This window comes from Anticarsia gemmatalis, chromosome 17, assembly GCF_050436995.1.
Source record: "Anticarsia gemmatalis isolate Benzon Research Colony breed Stoneville strain chromosome 17, ilAntGemm2 primary, whole genome shotgun sequence".
Taxonomy (NCBI): Eukaryota; Metazoa; Arthropoda; class Insecta; order Lepidoptera; family Erebidae; genus Anticarsia; species Anticarsia gemmatalis.
In genome coordinates this window covers 10,333,925-10,358,490 of record NC_134761.1, presented here as the reverse complement: position 1 = coordinate 10,358,490, position 24,566 = coordinate 10,333,925, and the positions used below count along the sequence as shown (strand labels likewise).

Below are 24,566 nucleotides of genomic sequence, written 5' to 3'. Positions count from 1 at the left end.
TAATTGACGTATCGAAGTAATTCTTTCACTAGTATTTTTTATTTTTAACAGAGAATATGGAGAGCTAATAATCCAAATTTGTTAACATTTTCCATTAAAACAAGAAATATAGCAGTCAGTTTAACAAAATTACCTGTCGTCGTTGTTTCTCCACCAGCTCCAGTTGCGCTGTTAGTTTATTGATAGTGTCATCATCAGGTGACGTCACGAACTCCAGCGCGGAGGACGGGCCTGACTTGGACGATTCTAGCGCGTTGGCGTCTGAGTTAGGTTGTGACTGAGTCTCCACGCCCGAGTCTGACAGCCGGGCTATGTCGAGCTTCAGCTTCTTGTTCTCTTGACGAAGCTGGGAACAGAATGAAAGTGATTTAGTATTGTACTAAAAAAATGGCCACTATAACCGCTAGAGGAGATTGTATTTTTTTCTATTTGTATTGTTGTAGTCCAACAAATTAAGAGAGAGCTACAAGGTGCGCAGGCATCATAGTAGGTAGTCACCTGCTGACATGTACATTCTAGATAAATCGTAGATACACAGACTCTATCCTGAGTTGTTGGACTATAGAGTTTTTATGTTATAATTGTTACAGCTGCGCGAAAGTCTTCATAATCATCACTATGATACACAGCTTTTTTTACACACTGCCCAAATATACTAAAAAAATATATACATATAAGTACCCGAAACGTGATATTATGAAGTCACATACACTGACGTACTCTGAGTAAGCAATAAAAAGTTCTCTAGCTACCTTTTCAACCAGTCCTTTAGTCTCATCAAACTTCTCCTTATGCAGTTCATGAGTCTTCATCATATCCTCCTGACACGACGCTATCAGCAAGAACTGTTCCTTCATGGACTCATTGTTCTGTTTCAAAGTCTCCTTCAATATGACGTTCTCGTCTAACAGCTCGCCGAAGCGCTTCTGTAGGTCTTCCGTCGTTCTGTCATCTGATATGATAGTACTGGCTACCATCATGCTGGCTGGGGACGGCTGGAAAAGAAAAAAATGTTTTTGGAAAATATTTACGCATATTTTAGTAATAAATTTATAAAAATCTTGTCTATGTTGCTGATGAACTTGATGTTTTTGTACAAAAGTATAAAAGTGGCGCCCGGAACTTCGCCTGCGTGAGTGTGATTTATTATTTTTTTCTATTTTCACGATATTTTATATTACAACTCCTGAATTATTTAGGCTTCCTCAATAAATGAGCTATTCAACACAAAAATATTTCTCAATTCGAACTAGTAGTTCTTGAGCGACAAACCAAGAGTAATAGTAATAATACTAACTTATAAAGTTTGGTAAAATGATGAAGGACTCTCACAATTCTTAAACCAACAAGAATGTTGGTTCACTCAAGTCGCTAACGAAATAATGCCGATATTGTGTATAAGTTTCCTTTAATAAGTACAATTAACAGCAAATATAGACACAAAATAAGTAAAATTATTTGGATAAAATATTAATTCCCCGAGTTCTTAGAAAAGTAAGTGCGTTCAGTAATTCTACAGAGTCAACTAAAGCAACTTAGTTATTCGTAACAAATATAAAGGTAAGGGGAAATATTTCAATTATAAAAGTGGTACAGGGAAAATATAACTGGAATATGTATATTTAGTAAAAATGGGGAAAACGGTAGTCCCCAACCGTATAGGGACTAGCACTAATTTATATTAGTAAGGTGTAAAAAGTTCTGTAGGTACCATGACAAACACAGAATTCACTACATTATGTTATTAAAAAAAAATAAACTATATTTAACGAAAGTAAACGATAAATATGTAAAAAAAAAATTTAAGTAGTCACGAAAGATTTTCAAGAAATAATAAGAAATTACCTGAACTTTTAAATGCATTTAAAACCCAAAAATAAAGAAACAATTTTCCAAATACACGCAAAATATATAAAAATAATACTGTAAAATATATTTAAAAAGTTTTTTATGTGAAATGTCCACTGTTTCCTAACAATGCCCACTACAGACTGATGTCAAATGACCTAAACTCTAAACTAACACTCGTGAAAAAAGCTTTGAGTTATGTTTCCTTAACAGATTAACTGAGGTAAATCCCCTTTGCCGTAGCTAGTTACAATAATACAGACATTTCAATAAAATACTAGTCATATCGTTAGATTTATTATGCAATACAGAAAAATATTATGAATATTTATGGTACCTACTTTAAGTTATGAGGAGAGATAGAGTATTATTTTTTAAGAAAAAATATTTTGTTATATTTTCCCTAATAAAAAATAATGATCTATTATGTTCTCCTGAACAATTTCAAATTTTTGATTAAATCATATGATTTTTTAAATGATTTGGGGTTGATTAGGCGTTGGTATATGACTGTTTACTACACCCAATTTTACGTAAATAACGAAAATATTGCCATAATTCATTATTCCCTATTACTATAATATTTACTATAATATATATATTATATATTAATTACGTATAAAATACTTTAGTATCGAATGGCGATCAGTATCCACCTTTCAAAAGCAAACGAAATGTGAATGTAAATAACCTTCGCGTTACAAAAAGTGTAGTCATGTCATGTAGGTCCTTATGTAATAAGTAACTCAGGTGAGCGAAAGTTTGTTTATTACGTAACAAATTTATTTAAGAGTGTATAGTTTATACAAGTGCGATAGTTGTGATGAGGCAATTAATCCTAAGTATAAGACTGTATATTGGTTGCCGGAGTCCGATGGATGAGGGCGGCCTAAGACCGGTCCTATTGGCGCTCGATGGGGGAGCCCTTTGTCCAGCAGTGGACGATTCCCGGCTGAGATGATGATGATGATGATGATGATGATAAGACATATCGAAAACCGGTAGTTGTGCTGTTGTTTTTAAAAAACGACACACATAATTACGTTGCAAACATTTGAAAATAAAGTTATGCGCTATTCATTTTGTAAAAGGATGTCATTTCTTTTTATACCCGTTGTAAAATATTTTTATGGATTTCCTACTATTGGATCTTGGATGTTGTTTGTTGTTATATAAGTTGAAATAGAGTAGTTTTGTGAGATTTAGCTTTTTTCTGAATATCTAATATACAGCCAACACAGCCGACAACAGACATCTTTCTACAGACAGTATCAATTCTAAATCGATCTAGTTTAATTCGAAGCAATAATATCAAATCGTAAGTTCTATTTGTGGTAGCGTCGGATCATATACCAACTTGGTACTTTAAAAGTAAGTAATGTCTTTCAATTCCGTCGGGAATTAGCCAGCTGGTTAAAAAAAGGCATACTTTTCTCTGTATATTACTTTTACAAAATGGCGAATAAGTTACCACTTTCCTAGGCAAGGATTTTTTGAAACAGCTATAAAAGTTATATCAAGTTATTTCTAGAAGACACTAGTCATCCTCTCCACCTGCTACATAGATACGTCACACAAAATTTCTATTGATTTTACCTACTTCAATCGGATGTTAAGATAACAAGAAACTCCCTGTACACAGAGAACACGACGTCATTGACGTATCACTCGCGCTATCTATGATATTTAGGGCTGTCAAATAGACGTGTGTCTTTGGGAAGTATTTGGGACAACATTAAAAAATGGACTCAGATATTAGAGGGTGGAGATATGGGGCTCATCCTTTAAAAGGTAGAGGTCATTCCTTGGTTAACGAACTCTAGCTATCTATCTATCTATCGTATGGTTAGTGGTCAACCTAGTGTCAAAGTTGTTTAAGCCGCTCGAAAGGCCTTTGACATAGCTTAAGAACTGTTATCTTAATTGACAACAACCGGGACCGACTTTTTACATGCCCTCCGAAGCATGGAAACGCCTAGTAGATGTTGCTAGAGGAGAGGGACTTTTTCTAGGGGCTCACAGCAGCCACACTAAAACTGAACAGTGGTATTTTCTACCACTATCAACATGCATGAACAACTGATCAGCTTAGGTTAGCTTAACTAGTTTTAATGTTTACAAAAAATCGTACTACAGGACTTTACCATAGTCTCATTACTGGGCAGAATGAAAAAGGTGCACAATACCGAAATAATATGTAATTTTGTAGGTCATCGGGCATCCTTAATGTTATCACTATCAGATAAAAATACACTAGTTAATAAGTATCGTATCTGTGATTGAGCGATATGTTAATACCTGGTGGACAATGAATCAGTTAAGACTCCCACGCACTCTGTATTGATCACTGATTATAATATATTGCATAGATTATGATGTATGACTAATTGTAGTTTATCATTAGTCATTGGTAATAAGTAGTTTATAAATATATACTTATTACTGTCAAATACTATTCTATTGTTGGGTAAGGGTCCCCTCCCAAAACGAGGGAAGGTTTAGGCCTTAAGTCATAAGATTACGCCGTAATTAAAAGTATAAGCCACATACTATTATAATGCCATAAGCCAAGTAGCGAAAAAAATAGTTTGAAAAGAAATAAGGAAATTTGTTTATTTGTGAGACTACTTATTGATATTTGGATGAATTTATAGTCCAAAATATTAAATTGTCATCATAATTAAATATGACGACAATTTTTTAAAACAAAAGCTTTTTAAGAATTAGGTGCCCCCTTATGTTTACTTAAACGAAATACAAGGGTCGAAACTACTCGAAACGCAAATTGTGAAGTGTGTTTAATTGTAGAGATATAGTATATTTACATGTTCTAGAGTAAAAACACGTTCATAGTAATATTTAAAATGTGAAAGAGTGGTTTTTTGTCTTTCTTCCCAGTCAAAACTACTAAACTTGATAAAAAAGATTATAGAAATATTTTTTCAGCAAAAAAATAACGCAGGAGGAGTCACGAATAAGCTAATGTGTTTACGTGTGAGCGTAATAGTATGTAGGTAAGTCTCAGTAATGTAAGTATGTGTGCGTTCAAAGTGAATTCCCTTTTAAATGACTCTTTCAATATTGAATGCATCAACACAATGTAATTGAACACGGCGCTTAGTAGCTTACGTCATTGATTTAGACTTAGGTACAGCTAGGTATAGACTTACAACTAGTTATGTGGGATGAGGCATTTGTTCAGGAATGCGGGGCTAGGCAGATTTGAATACAATTTGAGAACATACCAAGAGGTAGAATACCTCGTGGCTTAGTTAACAACAGCCGCGCGGATCGGTTTCTGAGGTTAACCTCCACTAGCCGTGGATGGGTGACCATCTTATACATATCGAGTTCCTTCGTGGTTCGGAAGGCACGATAAATTGAGGATCACGGCTGTCATTTTCAAAGATCTTTGACAGCCGTTAACAGTAGTCAAAAGCTTGAAAGTCTGACTACTAGCCTTACTAAAGGGTATCGTGTCATAACCCAGGTTTGTGGAGGTCAGATAGGCAGTCGCCCCATATAAAATACTGGTATCTAGCTGTATCCGGTGAGACTGAAAGCCAACTCCAGCATAGTTTGCTCTATTTATTTAACGTCAACGAAACTTTGCAACAAATATACATTATATTTGGATGGTACATAACGGCAACCTCGATTCCAATCCCATCTATCAAAACTTTTATCATATTATAAAACATCTCAAGGCTATCAAATTATTTTCAAAAATAAAAATATCGATAGTAGTAGCTCAATACAAGGCAGCATAGAATTCATTTACACAGTCAGATGAACTAAAATATTGGGGAGAAGATGCTCTACAAAGACATACACAGATCACATCAGTGATGTCCTTCAAAAACATCAGGTACTGCTCATAATCGGCGCGGCTGTCCTGTATGACAAGATGTATGGATAAATGAAGCAAAACGAGTTTGTAGGGATCGTAGTAGGTAGCGTTCTTGAGTCTCTACCCACCCATTTGGGAAAGAGACGTGATTTTAGGTACTTGAATAAATAAATATCATCGGACACACTCATTGGATTCAAAACTAAGCAAAGCTTGTACTGTGGTAAACAAATAACTGATTAACATACTTACATATATAATACTAGCTGACGCGCAACTTCGCTTGCGTCACATAAGATAGAATGGGTCAAAATTTTCCACGTTTTTGTCACATTTTTTATTGCTACTCTGCTCCTTTAGGTCGTAGCGTGATGATATATAGCCTATAGCCTTTCTCGATAAATGGACTATCTAACACTGAAAGAATTTTTCAAATCGGACCAGTAGTTCCTGATATTAGCGCGTTCAAACAAACAAACAATCAAACAAACAAACTCTTCAGCTTTATAATATTAAGTATAGATATGTACTTCTAAATACATACTTTAACCAGGCTCAGAACAGGTACACGTGCTCATCACACAAATATTTGATCCGGGTGGGATTTGAACCCACCACACGCGGCGCTACAGTTAATGCGGCAAAGTGACCACTTAAAGCACTACGCCAATTGTGCAGTTAAAACGATTCATTATTTACGTAATAACATCGACGACATTAAGTAAATGTAATTTCCCAAGCCTATATAATATAAAAATACCCTCAAAATAAACCACTACCACTTTCTAGATTAGCTTGTATACAAAAATATATTATGATTAAGCGTTTGACCCCAATGTGCTGTCGTCATACAATTTCTAGTTCGATGACACCGCGTAATAGCGTGTTTATACAGGGTGTCCCAAAACTCAACGATAATCCGAGACAGGATGAAAGGCCAAGTCATACCGGTTATAGGAAAAATAAAAAAAAAATTCCATATCACTTAGTTCAGCAATAATAGACACTTTTCAAAAAAGTCGAAATTCCACACCCTTGGTCGCATTTTCAAGTCCTGTGATCACCAATGTCACAATTTCGCTGTGTTTTTTTGAATTTCGTGATCTTAATTAAATATGCTATTAATCGTATAACAAATTAATGCACAAAACATTGTTAATTTAATAAAAAAAGTTAAGTTTTAGTGAGTCATCTTTCTCAAAAATATCGTTAGTCAACTTTGACGCTTCATACTGAAAAAAAAATGTACTACACTACCCTTGGCAAGTTATTTCAAAAGTTGGCGCATTTAATCAAGATTTCAAAATGGTATAACACTTGCCACTTTTCTTGCCATTAAAAATGTTATTTTTATTTGAACGAAGAGTATCCTCGCAAATGGATCGGACGCAGTGGTACAATTTTATGGCCTCCTCGTTCTCCCGATCTAAATCCAGTTGATATTTTTTACTGGGAATGCATAAAAGAAAAAGTTTGTTTGTTTGTCGTACGGTTAGTGGCCAACCTAGTGTCAAAGTTGTTCAAGCCGCCCGAGAAGCCTTTGACGTGGCTTAACGACTGTTATCTTAGTAGACAACAACCGGGACCGACTTTTAACGTGCTCTCCGAAACACGGAGACGCCCAGTTCAAATACCACTATGCGGTCACCCATCTATGGAATGACCGCGCCAATGGTTGCTTAACCCACAGATCGTTAACCGACCGGTGAGCGCAACTGGCTCGAAATCAATACAAAATCTATCGGAACTTCGCCAGAAAATTGACACAGCATCAGAAGAAATAAATGCAAGGAATTTTGCTTGACTGGTGAAAAAATCTTTTGTACGCCGTTGCAGAGCCTGTATTCGTGCCAGAGGAAAGCAATTATTTTTAGTAAAAAGGTAATTGAGTCAGTCCATAACAACTATTTAATGTAATAAACATAATAGGTTATAATAATAAAAAAAAACAATGAACGAACCATCGATCTTATTTAATTATTCTCCTTAAACTAAAGTAATTCCGAATTGTTTTCCTCTAGCATGAATTCAGGCTCTGCAACGCCTTACAAAAGACCTTTGCACCAGTCAATCAAAATTCATTGCATTTAGTTTCTCTGACGCTGTGTCAAATTTCTGGCAAAGTTCTGATAAATTTTGTATTGATTTCGAATATACTTTTTCTTTTATGCATTCCCAGTAAAAAATATCTACTGGATTTAGATCGGGAGAACGAGGAGGCCATAAAATTGTACCACTGCGTCCGATCCATTTGCGAGGATACTCTTCGTTCAAATAAAAATAACATTTTTAATGGCAAGAAAAGTGGCAAGTGTTATACCATTTTGAAATCTTGATTAAATGCGCCAACTTTTGAAATAACTTGCCAAGGGTAGTGTAGTACATTTTTTTTTCAGTATGAAGCGTCAAAGTTGACTAACGATATTTTTGAGAAAGATGACTCACTAAAACTTAACTTTTTTTTATTAAATTAACAATGTTTTGTGCATTAATTTGTTATACGATTAATAGCATATTTAATTAAGATCACGAAATTCAAAAAAACACAGCGAAATTGTGACATTGGTGATCACAGGACTTGAAAATGCGACCAAGGGTGTGGAATTTCGACTTTTTTGAAAAGTGTCTATTATTGCTGAACTAAGTGATATGGAATTTTTTTTTTATTTTTCCTATAACCGGTATGACTTGGCCTTTCATCCTGTCTCGGATTATCGTTGAGTTTTGGGACACCCTGTATAAATAAGTAAATAAAAGATTAATAAAGATAACAGAATGGCCTACGTATTCATTTATATAAGAGTTTATTTATTATTGAGTTAGGTGTTCAAGTTTGTAATACATAACATATTCTAAGTACCTTACTAATAAACGTCGAATAACCTCTGATTACAGCGCATACAGCGACAGCAACATTTGTCTTTTTCACTTCGTTGATTAAAAGTAACAAAACACTGTATAACTATTGAGAGCTCACACGAAGTTTTAGTAAGACAGTTAGTGTTGAATCATTGTGGGAGTTTTTAGAGTTTAAAAGAATGAAAACTTTATTGCTTTAGCACTAACGTATAAGTGCGTACACGCATCTTTAATACGTGCACGCTATTTGCGTGCGTGTAACAGGTGTTTCGGGCTTTTGGACGGCTTGAATAATTTTGACATATGGCTGAACTCTAACCAGACGAATTGATAGAAGTATAGTGACTAATAAGTTGACTGGTAGGAGTGCCATGGGCATTAATACGCCTTTACACTGTATATGTATATGACGTTTTTAAATAAATAAATAGTGATATGTGTCAGCCAAATTGGTGAAAAAATATAGTAAAACCAACTCACGAATTCGCCAAGTTTGAAATGCGCTTTCAAAGCCATGCTGGCTTCCACCGACAAGTCTTTCATAGCTTCCTCCATCTGGTCCTTGTCTATCGTGACGTCACCGTTCTCCACGCCGTTGTACTTCATGTCCAGGCTCGTGCCGGGAGAAGAACCGAGGATGATGAATGAATCGTCGTCACTGTTTTGCGTTGTTGTCATTATATCACATTAATCTGGAATAGAAATGGATTTTTAGAGTTTTGTGTAATGCTAAACTTATCAGTTCACAAAATGACATATTACACAAAAACACAACATTCGGTTAAATGCTTAGCGCACTACAAGATTAGAAGATATTATTATAATTCTTACCATTTACCAAGTCAATAATACTAAGTAAATCTACGATTTCCTTGGTGTGCCTACATACTTGCTAGTGCAATTTTAGCACATATCCCATTTTTTAAGTAAAAAATAAGTACCATTTGCTAGATACTATAATTTTTTTTAAGAATCTAGTGTTAATGTATAGCTAGCTATACAAACTGTTTACAGTCCGTCACATACCCTAACTGTTTATTCACGCTATGTTTACGTTTTAAATGGCGTATTACCAATATTTTATCTGTTTCATAACAATATTTTGACTTGAGATGTTATTATTACTGATAAATAAACATTGGCAATGAAAACAGTTTAATTTGCATTTATTTGACGGTAATAAACAGATTCATAACGCTAATTAATATACAACATTTAATATTAATATACAATATTAAATAGACATCAAGTAAGAAATAACATCCCTAATTTTTTAGCAGAAATAATGTCTCTTCGCTCAGCAAAGAAGCAAGTCCGTTTTTTTTAAAGACTCCCGCTTTGGAATTGCTTTTGTATCGCGGGGACTTTTACATACATACAAACAACGGACACAAAGTACAACTAAATAACTGATCCATGTGGGAATCGAACCCACGACCCCGTCCCGATGTCTCGATACAATGCGTCGATAGCGGCGTGGCGACCTTAACCACTGCACCACGAAAGCAGTCAAAAATTTATATTTCATAGTATGACTAACTTTGTTCTAAAGTAAATAGAAATGGAGAGAAAGTCCTAGAAAGACATGCACAGATCATATCAGTGATGTTGATTCAAAAGGTCAGGTGCGTAGTAATCGTAATCGGCGGTCATGCATAACAAGGTGTATGAATGAGAATGAAGCAAAATAAATAAACTTGTAATGATATGCAATTGGCGTTCTTTGCCGCTGTCCACCCCTTTTAGAAGTAGACGTGATTTTATACAAGTACCTATTATCCTACTTCTTACTTTTACTTCAAAAGAGAAGGTTTATAAGGATGGATGTATGTTTGTTACCTTTTTTACATCTAAACTAAAAACTGCTAAATCGATTTAGATGAAATCTGGATTAACCTGCATGATACTTTTTACTGGGTGAAACATTTTCATGCAGGCGGATCCGCGGGAAGTGCGCATGCATAACGATGTAACACATTACTATGTTCATAATTACGTGATAATATTTTTTTAAGAGAGCAAACCACTTAATAATTTTACTAAATATGAAGGATGAAGAGGTTATATCTAGCCTCGAATATTTATTAAAATTGTATAAACATCTAAAGAAAAATGCATCAATTAGAATATATCATTGACCTAGAAGCATATCAAACAATTTGAATTGTAAATGAGTTTTATTTAGGCTAAATTCTAATGCTGATAGTAACTTAATGACATTGTTGTGTTTACAAAAATGTAAACAATTAACTATTTACAAATATATGCATTGTTATTTTAGTGATTTTCAACTCTTGTGACATGTGCACATAATAATAATATATACAACAGGTTTTAAACATGATTGAAAAATTAAAGGATATGATGCATAATTGGTTTACCTGTGATTTCATTCAAATTGCATTGTTTGTGGTCATGGGCTGACAGCCAGCCAGATAGAAATAGCAGGTAAATGAATAAGGTACAGTGTTATTTTGTACACCTGTTTGAAGAGGTACAAAATTAACACTTTTTTAATAAATAGACAGTCATACAAGGTTGGATCATAACATTAAGGTCTAAATTATAAAAAGTATTTTGGAGAAATAGTAAGTTCATTCTAAAAAGATTCATCAAAGACCTAACATGGAATCCATTACTAAGTGCCTACCAGTACAATAATTTAAGAGCAGATTTATGAGTGAAGGCATCACATATGCACAGTGTGTAAATTATCAACTCTTATATAGGCACCTATTTAATACAATTAGTATAGGCTTGAGGAAAACAAAAATATACTTAACTTTACCTACATACTTTAAATTTTAAATCAAGGCAAAACTATTTTCCAAATTTATTTAATAACCCAACACTGTCCCACTTCTGGCAACGGTCTCCTACTGAATCGAGAGATGGGAGTTCGGCTACGAGTCCAAAAATTCATATTTTGTAACCCAATAAATAATCATTTTTATCAGAGGCATTTTGGTGAAAATTACTTGAAATTCACTCAGTTTTAAACCCAATAAGGAAACCTTCCATGCCAACATACTTAACAAACACTACAAAAGCCGACATTATCAGCTATCCAAAGCATGATGCAACATCAGAAATGACAAAGCAAATTCAATGTAATTAATATTCAAAAATTGATAAAATAAACCGACAATTATTAAACACTTGAGTAAACTTTGAAACAAGTGACTTGTGATAAAATAGTTTTTTAAAACAATTGTGGTAAGTGTCAATATGGCTGGTTGATGGACACAATTTCATCAATTTATTATCAAGATTCAATTGATCAATAAGTTGTGACATTATTATACCATCTAGAATTCTAGACTAAACAAAATGATTAATTCCAAATTATCTCAATTTATTGGTTTCTTTTACTATATTTCAGACAATTAATAAAAAAAGAGGCTGACAGTACCACAACCAAAATTGTATGTAGGTACCTACCTATAGAAAATTATTCAAAATATCCTAATTTGCTAGTGACATTGTGGTATTTAATAAAACCATAAGGGCTCAACTGATCATAAGGAAACTCTCTAACTAGGTACTATGTTTATTTAGTAGTCTGCTAATCACACAAAAACTATTGCAAATATACATGTCAAGTGATAAAGTCAATAATATCGGAAAATATAGTTTTAAAAAACATTGACAACACTGCACAAGGAAGTAAAATGTAAACAGCCTGCATTAATACCTTATTATAGATATGTTTTTCCTTCATATCTGATTTGCATGATAATATCCCATTGTTAATATAAATAAAAAGATACTGAAGGGACTAGAGGAATTTAAGTGTTTATAAAGCAAGTAGCTGAAGTGAGAGTATATCATATCATTACATCCATAGATTATAACGAAAGTGCAAAAAAGAACAATAACAAACAGTATGCACTACAAACATTATCTTCACTGTATGAGTCAGAGATAAGGGAACAGTCTGGGTCTATTCTATCTATGAAGCAATTTAAAAAAAAAACACTCATAGTAGATCGTAAAATAGTCTAACCTTTAGCTGGAATTAGTCACAACTCACACGGGAAGTCCCAACAATGTAAACAACACTACAGCACTTTATAACAAATAGCTCAAATATTATTAATTCAATCAATTTACATATAATTAACAACAAATACCGAACACAACCGATCGCACTACGGTCTGAATATATTGTGCTTGTGCTACTGAAGCCGAGACTAAAAATAAATTATGAAACTTGTCATATTTTCGCGTGTAGGCAGAAAAATAACACTTACCGGACAAATTGATGCGATGACAAAACGTAATTACCCAGCACATAAGTAATCTTGCATTATATGATGTGCAAATAAATTAACAATTTACGTACAATCGTTTTCAGTTTATCTATTCTGAGAGGAAATGTAAATATTTTTTGCTATCTCGTAAAATGAGGGCAGAATTCATTCAGTTGACCTTGATATTTTGACATTTCTGACAGCAGCCTGAATGCGTTTTGTAGTTGAACAAATTTATACATTTTAGCAGAAACAAAACGTAACCTAGTCGAGTCATTGGTTAGATAGTGATTACCAACTTTGATAACTTAAGCAGGTTTTAAATTGGATGGTGAAAAAACTTTTTTTATTACAATTGTTGTGCATTTTGTAATAAAGGTAGATTGCCTGAGTGGCGCATTAGGTAGTGTATGAGTTTGTACAGTATTGTACTATGTAGCTTTTAAAATCCAATGGATACTACGATATCATCCAGTGCTAGTGCCAGGAAATCTCGAACTAACATTTATGTATTAATCGACTAACAGAGCATTTATTACTTACGCCGAACGATTACATTGTCCAATGATGTCAGTTTCTCTGACAAATGACAGGCCAGTTCAGTCTAAAACTGTCAATGTCAAAAGGTAGTTGTGTTTCTTTTGTCGTAGTGATTTTGAATAAGATTTTTGTGTTAACTTGAAAGAAATGTCGAACGAAAACACATTGGATTTACACCATGTACACCAGTGCTTTCAACGGAGCCTTAAAGAAGAGGACGATGTTGTTATAGAAGCTTATATCGATGGTTATAATGAATTAGTGAAGTGAGTTTTTTCCCATATGGATAATGAAATTTGAGTTTTATTGATAAGATTGTAGGATAATTTCGCGACTGTACGTAGGCGGTAAATTACTAAAGACTTATGCATTAATTTTGCACGCTGACGTGTGAAGAGATAAACAATAGAGTAGCCGGAGTGCTTGTAATTTGAAAACAATCTTGGCCTTTACAGCCGTTAAGAGAACAAAGTGTTTTCATTCATAATGTTCACGAGTGAATGAACTAGTTATTCAGTAATATATTTAAATATTTTTGTTCAGTTATTGTTTATTTTCTGTGAGTAAAGAAAACTGCAAACTTATAAAATAATGGTATGCAATGTAACTTGTGGTATGCATACAATTAATGAATCATTTATTTACAAAGAATCAGAGGTTGCATTATATATAATCATGGTTGTATGACTTTTATGGTAATTGAATTATAATAAGGCATGAATGAAATACTTAAGCATCTAGTTTCCTTAGAACCCATGATGATTTCAACATTCAACCTCTTTATATGGTATATTAGTCTAAGCTCCGAAATATATCTATGCTTGGAATATACTTGGCTTAAAAAAAAATTTAATATATCTAAACAGATTTAAAATTCCACAAAACTTGTTGTCTTAAATGTTATGACAATACTAAATAAATGTCATATTACAAGCTCACCGTTAATTCACTACATAGTAACCAAGCTGTTAACCAGCACATAATTAATAATTCACTTATTTCAATTTTCTTGACCAAATCCATTGCTTATTACTTAACATAATTTTATTTTCAGATTCCTAAATTTAATAGGCTCGGTATTCTCATTTGTAAGCAGCGATGTGAAAAGTAAAATCAAAGTAATGGAGAAGCACAGAGAGTCTGAGAATGCCGTATATTACGATTCATTCAAGAAAATGATGAAGTATGAGAAAGAAACCAGTTTGTGTGACCAGAACGGTTTTGTATCGGGCTCCAGAACAATGCTGCGTTTGCATCGAGGATTGGGTATGTTGTACCTTTTGTTAATTGTTTGGTAATGATCTTGTATCATGCGTAGGTTCACAGTATATCTTTGTAGTCTTTCTTTTATATGTGTGACTATAAACTCTATTTAATTTAACTTTGATACATAAAATTATGACGTCTTGCCACAGGGTTAGTCAAGACCCAGAAAATTGTATATTATGCTTTGCTCCTTTCTGATTTTTGTGTCAGCAAGTTAGTTTTTCGTGTGAGGGTTAAAAATTCAACACACAACAAGCTGAAAATATTAATGTGTAGGAAAAATATAAATGTATATTTTAAAAAATCATTAAATCATCAATCTAATATTTATAATACCTATAGGATCATTGATAAATGCACTGCATCCTACTGATAAGCATAAACTCGCACAAGCATTTAGCATGTAGTGTTTCAATAAATTACTGTAAAGCAGTGTATGTATAATGCAGTTTTACAACTAGTTCTGACGTATACAGTTGTTAAGAAGTAGTGTAAACAAGTAAGGAAGCTGTTTCTTTTGTTTACGTTTTTGTTTGTTTATTCCTCCTCTTTTGTAATGGGAATACAATAGTCTCGTACTTTTGTTATCGGAAGGTTAATTCTATAAATAAAAATCTAGGCATTTAAACAAGCTGGGCTTATGGCGCCATCGGTAGTGTATCTGTAGTTTATAGACTGTATATCATGTGTTCTCGGATTTGATTCCCGGGTCGGGCGAAATACTATTGGTCTTTCCTTATTTACATTAAAGTATTTATCAATAATAGTAAGGCGTTGAATAGGCGTTAGTAACACGCCTGGTAAATAGCAATAAGTTTACGTAGGTCCAACATTTTAAATAGCGAAATGTGGGTGTATTTCATACACCTCTGCCTACACCTTGAGGTATAACAGGTGTAATATTATGTATGTAGGTATGTGTTATTTATTACATTATTAAAAATTGACACTTTGTGCATAACAACTAATGACTGCATATGACTTTGGGCTGAGATAATATGCTGAAAATAATATAAGTACAAAATATGCCAAGAAGCTGACATCATTTTTATCATAAGAATATGAAGGAAAATGTGCTGTTTTGAATATTCAATATACCTAAGCCATAAATTAATACTCATACTAAGAACAGTAATATCGGAACTTCTGTAAACAAATCTTTAGCAATATAACATTGAAAGCCATTACAATATTCTGCAACATTAGTTACATACATACGTCCTATCCCTCATACTAACAGAATTATAATAAATTACGAAAGTTTGTTCAAATTGATGTATGTGTGTAAAATGACTGAAAGGATTTTGATAATGTTTGGTGCAGACAATTTATGGCCTGGATTAACTCTTAAGACCTTTTCACGCGGTCGAAGTCGCGAGTAGAAGCCAGTACTCGACGTATGTACGAGTTATCAAATTATAATCTTGATTCCTAATTAGTTTCTACATATAAAATTTCACTGGTGAAATAAAATCTTGAAAGATTATTATAAGAATTTCTTTTATAGGTATTTATGTGTGTTTACCAAGCGTGCAATATTTACGCATTGTTGTATAAAAATAAAATGTTTATGATAATGATCTCATGCACTTTCATTGTTATAATTAAAACAGACTGTTTTCACATTTGAAAAATATAATTCATACTCTTTACTGAATGTTAGAAGAAATGTGAAGTACCTGTTGCGCTATTACCTAGGTATACCTAACTAAACTTACAAATTACACCATGAAAAAGAATATGGTCTAAAGTTTATGTAAAAACCTAATAAGTTTATTAAAAAATTTGCAAGCGCTCTAGGCGTATATTCATTTTAGCTTTTTATAAACAAACTTTTACTTTGAGAACCACGTTTTACACCTATGGCTACATCTACAGTTTACGTCACGCTTAGAGCATCAACACCCGTCATTCAACAGCTTTTCTAAAAGAAAGTTCTAAAATAGACCCAAATGGCTATATGCAATACGCGCTTACTTATATACAAGTTATTAGGCTTTAGGTTTCCTCTTAGACTGATGTCGACCGCATATTAAATCGGACGCAAGTTGCACAAAAATGTACGACGCGCACGTCAGCGTCGCCTTGCAGTGTGCTATAAAGCATTGTGTTTGTACGTATGCTCGACCGATGTACCGAAGTCAAGATAAAATGAAAGAAAGTCTTACTCCCGGTTTCTGCGTACATTTAGCGGTAGTTTATCTATTCAATCACGTTTCTTTTTTATGAGTTTAAACGCTATTGAATAGATAAACTACCGCTAAATGTACTTTAGAAACCGGGGGTTAGTTAGCTATTACTAGAACCCAGTTAACTGTACAGTATCATCATCAGCCTAGCCTTTCTTCCAACTATGATGGAGTCGACTTCTAATCTCACCAGATGCAGCTGAATACTAGGATTTTACATGTAGAGAGCTACTGCTTATCGGACCTCCACAACCTAGACGATCTGTGAGGCTGTTATTACTTAGCTACGAGCTACTACAGTACCTATAATATTTAAAATTTACAATGTATTAGGTATTAATCTAGGTACTTTTCTTTAAAAACATACAAAACAAAAAGGTCATTATTTTGTAACTTATCTTTACAACACATTAAATAACACTTAATTCCGATAACAATAAATGTGTCTTTGAAATGATAACGAGGATATGATAAAATAAAAGAAACTGTTATCAGTTCGCTACTTTTTATTTACATTTCCGCTACAAAACTAAGTAGGTATTTAACTTCCCCTGTGGCCTAAGCCAAGCAACCGTGAGCAGATCTTGGGTTGGATTCTCAAGTCTTATTTACATAACATCACGCTTGTTATACCCGAAAGTACCTAAAGGCACTATAGGCAATACCTGGATGAAATATACCCACGTTTTTGTACTTACGAAATTATTGCCATGAGAGAGGAAGCCTATTGCCACATACCGCGCACGGTATCAAACTCCGGGGTACTGTTGAGAAATATTGAATAGATTAGAATAGACCAAATTGGTTATCGAAGTCAGCGCGAAAACAGCCGCGCCTATTAGTAGTAGCCTCGTGACCCCAAGCGCCCAACCACTACGCTACAAACGTCACTAATTTAATAACTCATTCTCCATAAATTATTTTCCTTACATTTCATTTGTAATGGAGAATGTTACTAGGTATGCCAAATCGCTTGAAATTTTGACTCAGTAAAGCCTGTACATGTACATGAAAACAGTTTTAGTCAAAAATACCAAGTAGTTTTGATTTTACAAGCATTCAAAGCTTCAAAAAATATCGAGTCCCGCTAACAGCGTGACGTCATAGTACACCATGCCGCGCGGGCCGCGTCCCGCTTAATATCAAGTCTCCAGCCGTAGATGTAATAGCTTATGCAGTATTTTGTTGTGTTTTCGTCTGCTTATTACATTTAAAGGGTAATAATAGTAAATATTATTAAAAAAGACTATGTGAGCCAGACTTAGCGTAATGTACAATGACGTCACACCGACTCGCGCGGTTACAACTTGTTTCAATTTTTTTTTTAATACTAATTGACGTATCAAAGTAATTCTTTCACTAGTATTTTTTATTTTTAACAGAGAATATGGAGAGCTAATAATCCAAATTTGTTAACATTCTCCATTTGCTAGCGTGCCCTAAACGCCTCGATATTAATGTATCACGACACCTTCAATTAGTTTAAGTAGTTAATAAGTTAGTTGATTCGTATCGTTTATGAAATTTGCGCGGTTGTTGTTTAATGACAACTCACGCACTAAGAATCGCTCTTGTGTCCCGCAACTTTTGCAAACATACAAACTACTGACAAAAAGTGCAACCAGACCCGGAAAAACTATTTGTGGATCGCACAAATATTTGTTTTATATGGAAATCGAACCCACGAGCTCTCAACGCACTGGTAGTCGCGTGGCGACCACCTTAACCACTGCGCTACGGAGGCCGTCATTACATTTGTAATTTGCTTGCGTGCCCTAAACGCTCGATATTAATGTATCACGACATCTTCAATTAGTTAAAGTAGTTAATAAATTAGTAGATTCATATCTTTCCTGAAATGTGCGAGCTTTGTAGCTGTAATGCGAATGACAGCGATCGTGCGTATGATTACTTATGTTGATTAGTAGGTATTTAGATCAGAGGGCTGTGTTATTGCATTGTGAGCATAATTCATCATAATAATATATTATGTCTTTAAAATTTTGGTGCTTGTCATAGTTAAGTTACTTGGCAGTTAAAAATGTAACTACCTATGAGCGACACCTGACTTCGAGCTTAACTACGATCTAAGACTTTACTTAGTCTGTCTTTAGCTTAGGTTGCACAACCCTTTTTAGTTGTTTTGGTAAACCAAATGCTTAATGGTTTGTATAGCGGTATGTTCCACGAGCTGTGAGCGCACCTGGCTTTGAGCACGACAGGCTCACCGTTTCTTAAAACTAGTACTAAACTGAAAATATTATACATACTCAAATGTATTTAATTCACGCAATTACAGGGTTATCATGGGATTAAGAGCGTATTAATGAACTGTTATCAATTAGGAAGCACCGTTTAAGAACCTTTTTTAGTAAATTAAGTAACCCAAAAGTTCAAACCAAAATTTCAAGACACTTCGCCTTACGACCTCTAGGCACTTCGATCAATAACAGCAAGCCATTTTTTACAGATTTCATTCGTCTGTTCCTGAAACGGCTGAGCGAGTCAGACGAGACGATGAACACGTGCACCACGTGCCAGGGCTCGTACAATGAGACGTTGGCCGAGTTCCATCCTTGGTACATCAGGAAGGCAGCTACCCTGGCCATGCACGCGCTGCCGTCCAGGCCAGACTTATTGAAAAAGGTAAATTGAAGTAGTTGTATTTTTTGAGTTGAAAGAAAATTTACTTGAGTTGAATAATTTCTTCCTAATGAGAGATACAAATATGTTAAATATTCGACTCAAACAGCAGATTTTGTATATCAGAATCAACATTATGGTGCAAGTTTATCAAGGATGAAATATAAAATCCAAACATTTATTTGCTTGGGCCAAGTGCTGACACTTTTAATAGTCAAAAATACAGTAAGTGAATTTACCGCTATATCGGAAGGTATTAGTAAGGGGAAGGGGCAGTGAGTAGAGCTAGCAAGAAAATCCTTAAAATACGTTTTTTTAACATTATATGAAATATTAGCTGAAATCCACAGGCTCAGCATTTAATCCCACAAAACTACATGTCGATCACAATACATCTATCTAGCCAAAATAGACAGATGAATTTGTACGGAATAAAAAATATTATATTTGTCAAATAAACGTTTCAGCAAGGCTACTCATTCAGACAATAAGTGTAGCACAATTGTGTGAATCTGTTGGTCCGCGTCGATAATTTACAACGTGTGACGTCACAAGGCCTTATTACTTACATTATCAATGCTCAACCGCTAAATTGAAAAGTATTGTTGCTAATCATTTTGTATATTGTTAGAGCATGTTTCTATTTTACTAGTAAACTGAGTAGTATGCTTGCTTGTATCATCCCGCGAGCGAAAAAGGGAATCTGTCTTTACTAGTTTTTATTCTTGCCTACATCGGGAACATCCTATTTTCTTTATTTTATGATGTCAAACACGGGTCACTAGACGAGGCAATAATTATATTCTGCAAATTTTTTAAACAGTATTAAAAATATCATATCCATGAATTATGCTCTTCAAACTCCATTTCGTATTTTTAAGACTATACATACAAACAAACATACATACATACATGTATAAATAAATACATTTTATGCTTTCGTCCCCTAGGGATAAGCAAAGACCAGAGACTACGACTGTATTTTACCAAAAATATTTTATTGTATCTCTAAAAAACAATATGGTTGCACGTCATATCGATTAATCAGCAAAAAGATGTTATCAGTAACGTACAATTAACGATAACAACGTCGATGCTAAGTGGTGAGATTATATATCTTTACAATGCCGTGACGTCACTACACTGTACATAATATTAATTAAATTGATACTTATCTTATAGAGGAAATTATAATGGAAATTGAATTACCTACTGGGAATTACATATCATGCGTAATTTTACTGTTATAAATAGAGGAATCGGTAGTCTCTTATTTGATGGAATTGAGGCCCGATCGCTACTCTACAGTCGAAATCAAAATCAAATCATTTAGGCGTTGCAATTATTTAATCTACCACGAGCTCGGAAAGGGGGCAAAGCCTTTTGAGAAGAGCTTAGAGCTACAGCACAATTTTTCTGCTTATTTTACTTACTACAAAACTCTAATTTATTAGTACTGGAAACTGCATGAATGTTCGTTCAATATTTTTAGAGTTTTTCTTGAACCGCGAGAGTGATAGATAATATTGTGACGTGAACCAATGGGAAACCCACACCAACGATTTTTAAGGAATATTTCAAAAATCTTTCCTTATGTGAAAACTTCACTATCCTTCATTAACAAAGATAAGATGTTATCTTTCAATGCGGGTAGAAGCTAGTGTTGTATTGTGATAAACTTTATCAAAAGTATTGGAGATTATGCAAATAAAATTATCAGTTCCTTGCGATTACATTATGACAATTAAATAGAACCCAAAATAAAAAAAACACCTCTAGCAGTCGTGTCTTTTTTATATGATTCTCATTCTAAATTGTCCAACTTATGCCCGGTTTCTCAGTACATTTAACGCTAGTTTATCTATCCATCAGCGTCTAAACTCATATGAAAAAAAAATGCTGTTGAATAGATAAACTAGCGCTAAATGTTCCTCAGAAACCGGGGGTTACTCTAATCCAATTCAATGGTTTAACTCAAAACCCCCACCTCCATCCCTAATTCCGGGAGGAAACCCGAACACATCAATGGACACAGTAGTGTAGTGGGTTAGTTAAGGAAAAAAATATTTAACTTGTACTCGTAAAAGGCTCACCCAAATAAGTATTCACGAGTGTGAATAATGTTAAAACCAAAATTATTACAGGCTCAAACATTATGGCCATAAATTTATCTCAACGAAAATACGAAATTATGACGTCACTATCCTATTTCTATACTCAAATGTGTTTTCGTCATTTCATAAAGAGTAGCCGATTTGACTGGTAGTCAATATATTATACTAAAAACCTTGTTCTTCTTTTTCAGATATTCGGTACAGAAGAAAGCTTAACAGCTGCATTAGCTATTCTCCCACAAACACTTACATCTTGCGACGAGGTGTACAGGCGAGTCGAACAGTTATACACAGACTTTGAGTTCCATACACTACCTTAAAGTTAATAGGTAAATTAATATCTAATTATGGCCAAACAATTAACACTAGGTGAAGAAAGATAGAATGTTCTATTTACACCCATTCTCAATATGCTATCTTCGGTTATAGATAGATTGCTTGGCTAGTAGCTTATATTTACTGAACATCAAAAATAGATAATTTACTTAGATAGCCTACCTCTGTTGTTTTGTCAAAATGTTGACAGTGTTTTAGGCAGCTAATATTGGTTACTAAGTAAGCGCCCCTTTCTTATCTTTGGATAGTATATTGAGAACGCCAGTTAATCGAGTAAGGCCTTAACCGCGTAAATGATACGCGAAAGTTGCAGCTAAAACGGTGAAGACTTGCTATTTTTTTTAGTATAGATGGTACCACTTTTGTATAATAACTGTGAAAATTATGATTTAAGCTTATCTTTAAAGATACAATACAATACATTACTTTCTGATAAGAATATTTGCGTAAAACATACCGTGATATCGTATTATCAAAATAGAAATTAATTTTCTAAGCCATTATTAAACAACGATAAATGAAATTATTATTTATTTCGTGAAATAAGTTTACGTACTTTTGTAAATGAATAGTTGGTTTAAAATAATATTTTAAATAACTACAATTTATAATAAACTAAGTCAAATAAAAAAAAACTTTTAACTAGCGACATCTACATATATTAACTTCGATTATAAATTCCATAATTTATTGGGTCGCAATAATAAAATTGTTTCACTATTATTTATATGTGTTCATATTGCAATATATTTTTATAAACATCAAAATTCATGCAATACGGTAAAAGGAAGAAAATAACTAATAAAACGATAAATATTATTATAGTAAATTCAAGCAATGATTTAAGAATACTTCGTGAATCGTGCTATTATATGATCTCAAATAACAAGTACAGCCGATATATGCATAATATAACATATTATAGTTTATAATTTAAATAAATAATTTTAAATATGGCATGCAAGAAATATTATTATGTATTACTTTAAATTTAGTCAAAATTGATATGAAATATTTTTTCCATAGTGTTATTTTCTCGTGGTTACTTTACACGCTAAAAATAAGTATAAATCTTGGTAACTATCAAAATGACGGTTACATTTTTTTAAACCGTTACTGTCCCACTGCTAGGCGAGGGCTTCCCCTCGAACGAGGGAGGGATAAGGCCTTGGGTGCACCATGCATACAAATAAATATATAAATGGTATAATATTTCATCATTTAATTTGAAGTATGCACTTGTTTTGCCTAAAGTGTTATCAAAATGCTTACCGATATTAATCATGTTATATTAAAAGCTTATGTATGTATTTAACTATCTAGCGTACCTAAATGTGAGCTACATTTTAACATGTCTTTATAAAAATGTCCGCGGATCCAAAAACTAAGTACCTAATAAAAATCAGAATGTTATTAAATCAATTCATTTATAGAGTATAGTAATATATGTATATGAGTTAATGTAGAGACGTAAAAGAAATCTTCACAATATAATTTTTTATTTATCAATTAACAAAACTTTGTAGTTACAGTCTCGGTAGATATTTATACATTACAATTTAAGTCACAGTAACAAACTCATTTTGTGGTTAAAAGAATTTAATGAATGAACTTACTTCATATCAAATTAAAGTAACAGTTGATGTTTTAATTCAGTAAATGTTTGTTCATGACTGTATATTTTCTCTGTTTCTAATTAACTTCGTATAAACTTTGATTAGTCGTAAGTATAGTGTTTTGTCACTTTCAATCAACTGTGAAACTGTATATGAGTGAAAAAGAACGAAACACTATCCAATCTGAGCTAACACGATGATTATTAGTAAGAAAGAATATCTTTAAAATACTGTCATACATCTATCAGGATTTTTAATACTGGTATTGTATAATAAAAAAAAAATCAAATTCTAAATTCGCTATATACTTTTTTAGAAGTAGTAAGCACTGCCAATATGAAATAAGTGTTGCAACAATAAAAAATAAATAATCGATTAGTAATTTTTGTATGTGTCGCGAATGAGCTCAATCGTAACAATTGCTCATGCAACAATATTGGTAGCTTTTGTAATAAACGTTGTTGAAATGTATGTATTTAAAATCATTGTATTCAAAGCTGTTAAAACGTAATATACTATTCTTATTACTCGATTTTTCTTTGTGTGTGTCGTTCGCTGTACCAATTTTAAGGAAAAAAACCCCGTACTTTTAGCCTGGGTTTCGCCGCTTCTGAACATGTTTCGGGTTACCCGTTAGTAATTATTTTGTGTACAAACCTGTAATTACAATGATTGAGAGAGAGACACTCTTTTTTATTCAAAAATTAAAACATTGTACACATACATATGGGTAAAATCAAATCTAAAAATTTACTTCATGTAGTTACTTGCGTACGATTATTTATTTGCTGTCACTTTATCTATCGAATAGGTTAATCTACACTTATCAATAAGCTAACCGATATTTATTGAGAAGTGGCGAAACCGGGGCAAAGATATTTGTAATGAAATATTATTATCATAACACCGTTCTACAGTAATTTTGTGATGTATTATTTTGAGTAGATATAGCGTAAATGTATATAAAGTTTATTAATTAAGAACGCGTAATCATGCTTCATTCATTTATTAAAATTTTATAGAAATATTCTAAAACAAATCACATTAGATAC

General features: G+C 33.3%; 2 protein-coding genes across 5 annotated transcripts in view; one reads left to right on the top strand and one right to left on the bottom strand.

The window, feature by feature from the left end:
* key (NF-kappa-B essential modulator kenny) overlaps positions 1-24,566 on the bottom strand; it is a 35,631-nt gene that overhangs the window by 9,756 nt on the left and 1,309 nt on the right. For 2 of the 4 annotated variants that reach the window (XM_076125364.1, XM_076125361.1), the window contains exons 1-4: positions 12,811-12,987; positions 9,038-9,249; positions 753-995; positions 134-346 (exon numbers count right to left, since the gene is read on the bottom strand). In XM_076125364.1, coding sequence (XP_075981479.1) covers positions 134-346; positions 753-995; positions 9,038-9,235 — 654 coding nt within the window. In that variant the 5' untranslated portion in view covers positions 9,236-9,249; positions 12,811-12,987. Of the gene's footprint in view, positions 1-133; positions 347-752; positions 996-9,037; positions 9,250-12,563; positions 12,721-12,810; positions 12,988-24,566 lie in introns of those variants that run through there. The other 2 variants (XM_076125362.1, XM_076125363.1) reach the window with 2 other exon arrangements.
* On the top strand, positions 13,423-24,080 carry LOC142980014 (ceramide-1-phosphate transfer protein). The gene is made up of 4 exons (XM_076125280.1): positions 13,423-13,616; positions 14,405-14,616; positions 19,276-19,451; positions 21,754-24,080. Exons 1-4 carry the CDS (start codon positions 13,498-13,500, stop codon positions 21,880-21,882), a joined length of 636 nt encoding a protein of 211 aa, XP_075981395.1. The 5' UTR covers positions 13,423-13,497; the 3' UTR covers positions 21,883-24,080.

Excerpts from the sequence above, each read along its gene's own strand:
- LOC142980014 (XM_076125280.1), top strand. The coding sequence starts at position 13,498 with ATGTCGAACGAAAACACATTGGATTTACACCATGTACACCAGTGCTTT. Across the intron at positions 13,617-14,404 it reads GGTTATAATGAATTAGTGAA|ATTCCTAAATTTAATAGGCT; the intron begins GTGAGTTTTTTC and ends TTTTATTTTCAG. Across the intron at positions 14,617-19,275 it reads GCGTTTGCATCGAGGATTGG|ATTTCATTCGTCTGTTCCTG; the intron begins GTATGTTGTACC and ends CATTTTTTACAG.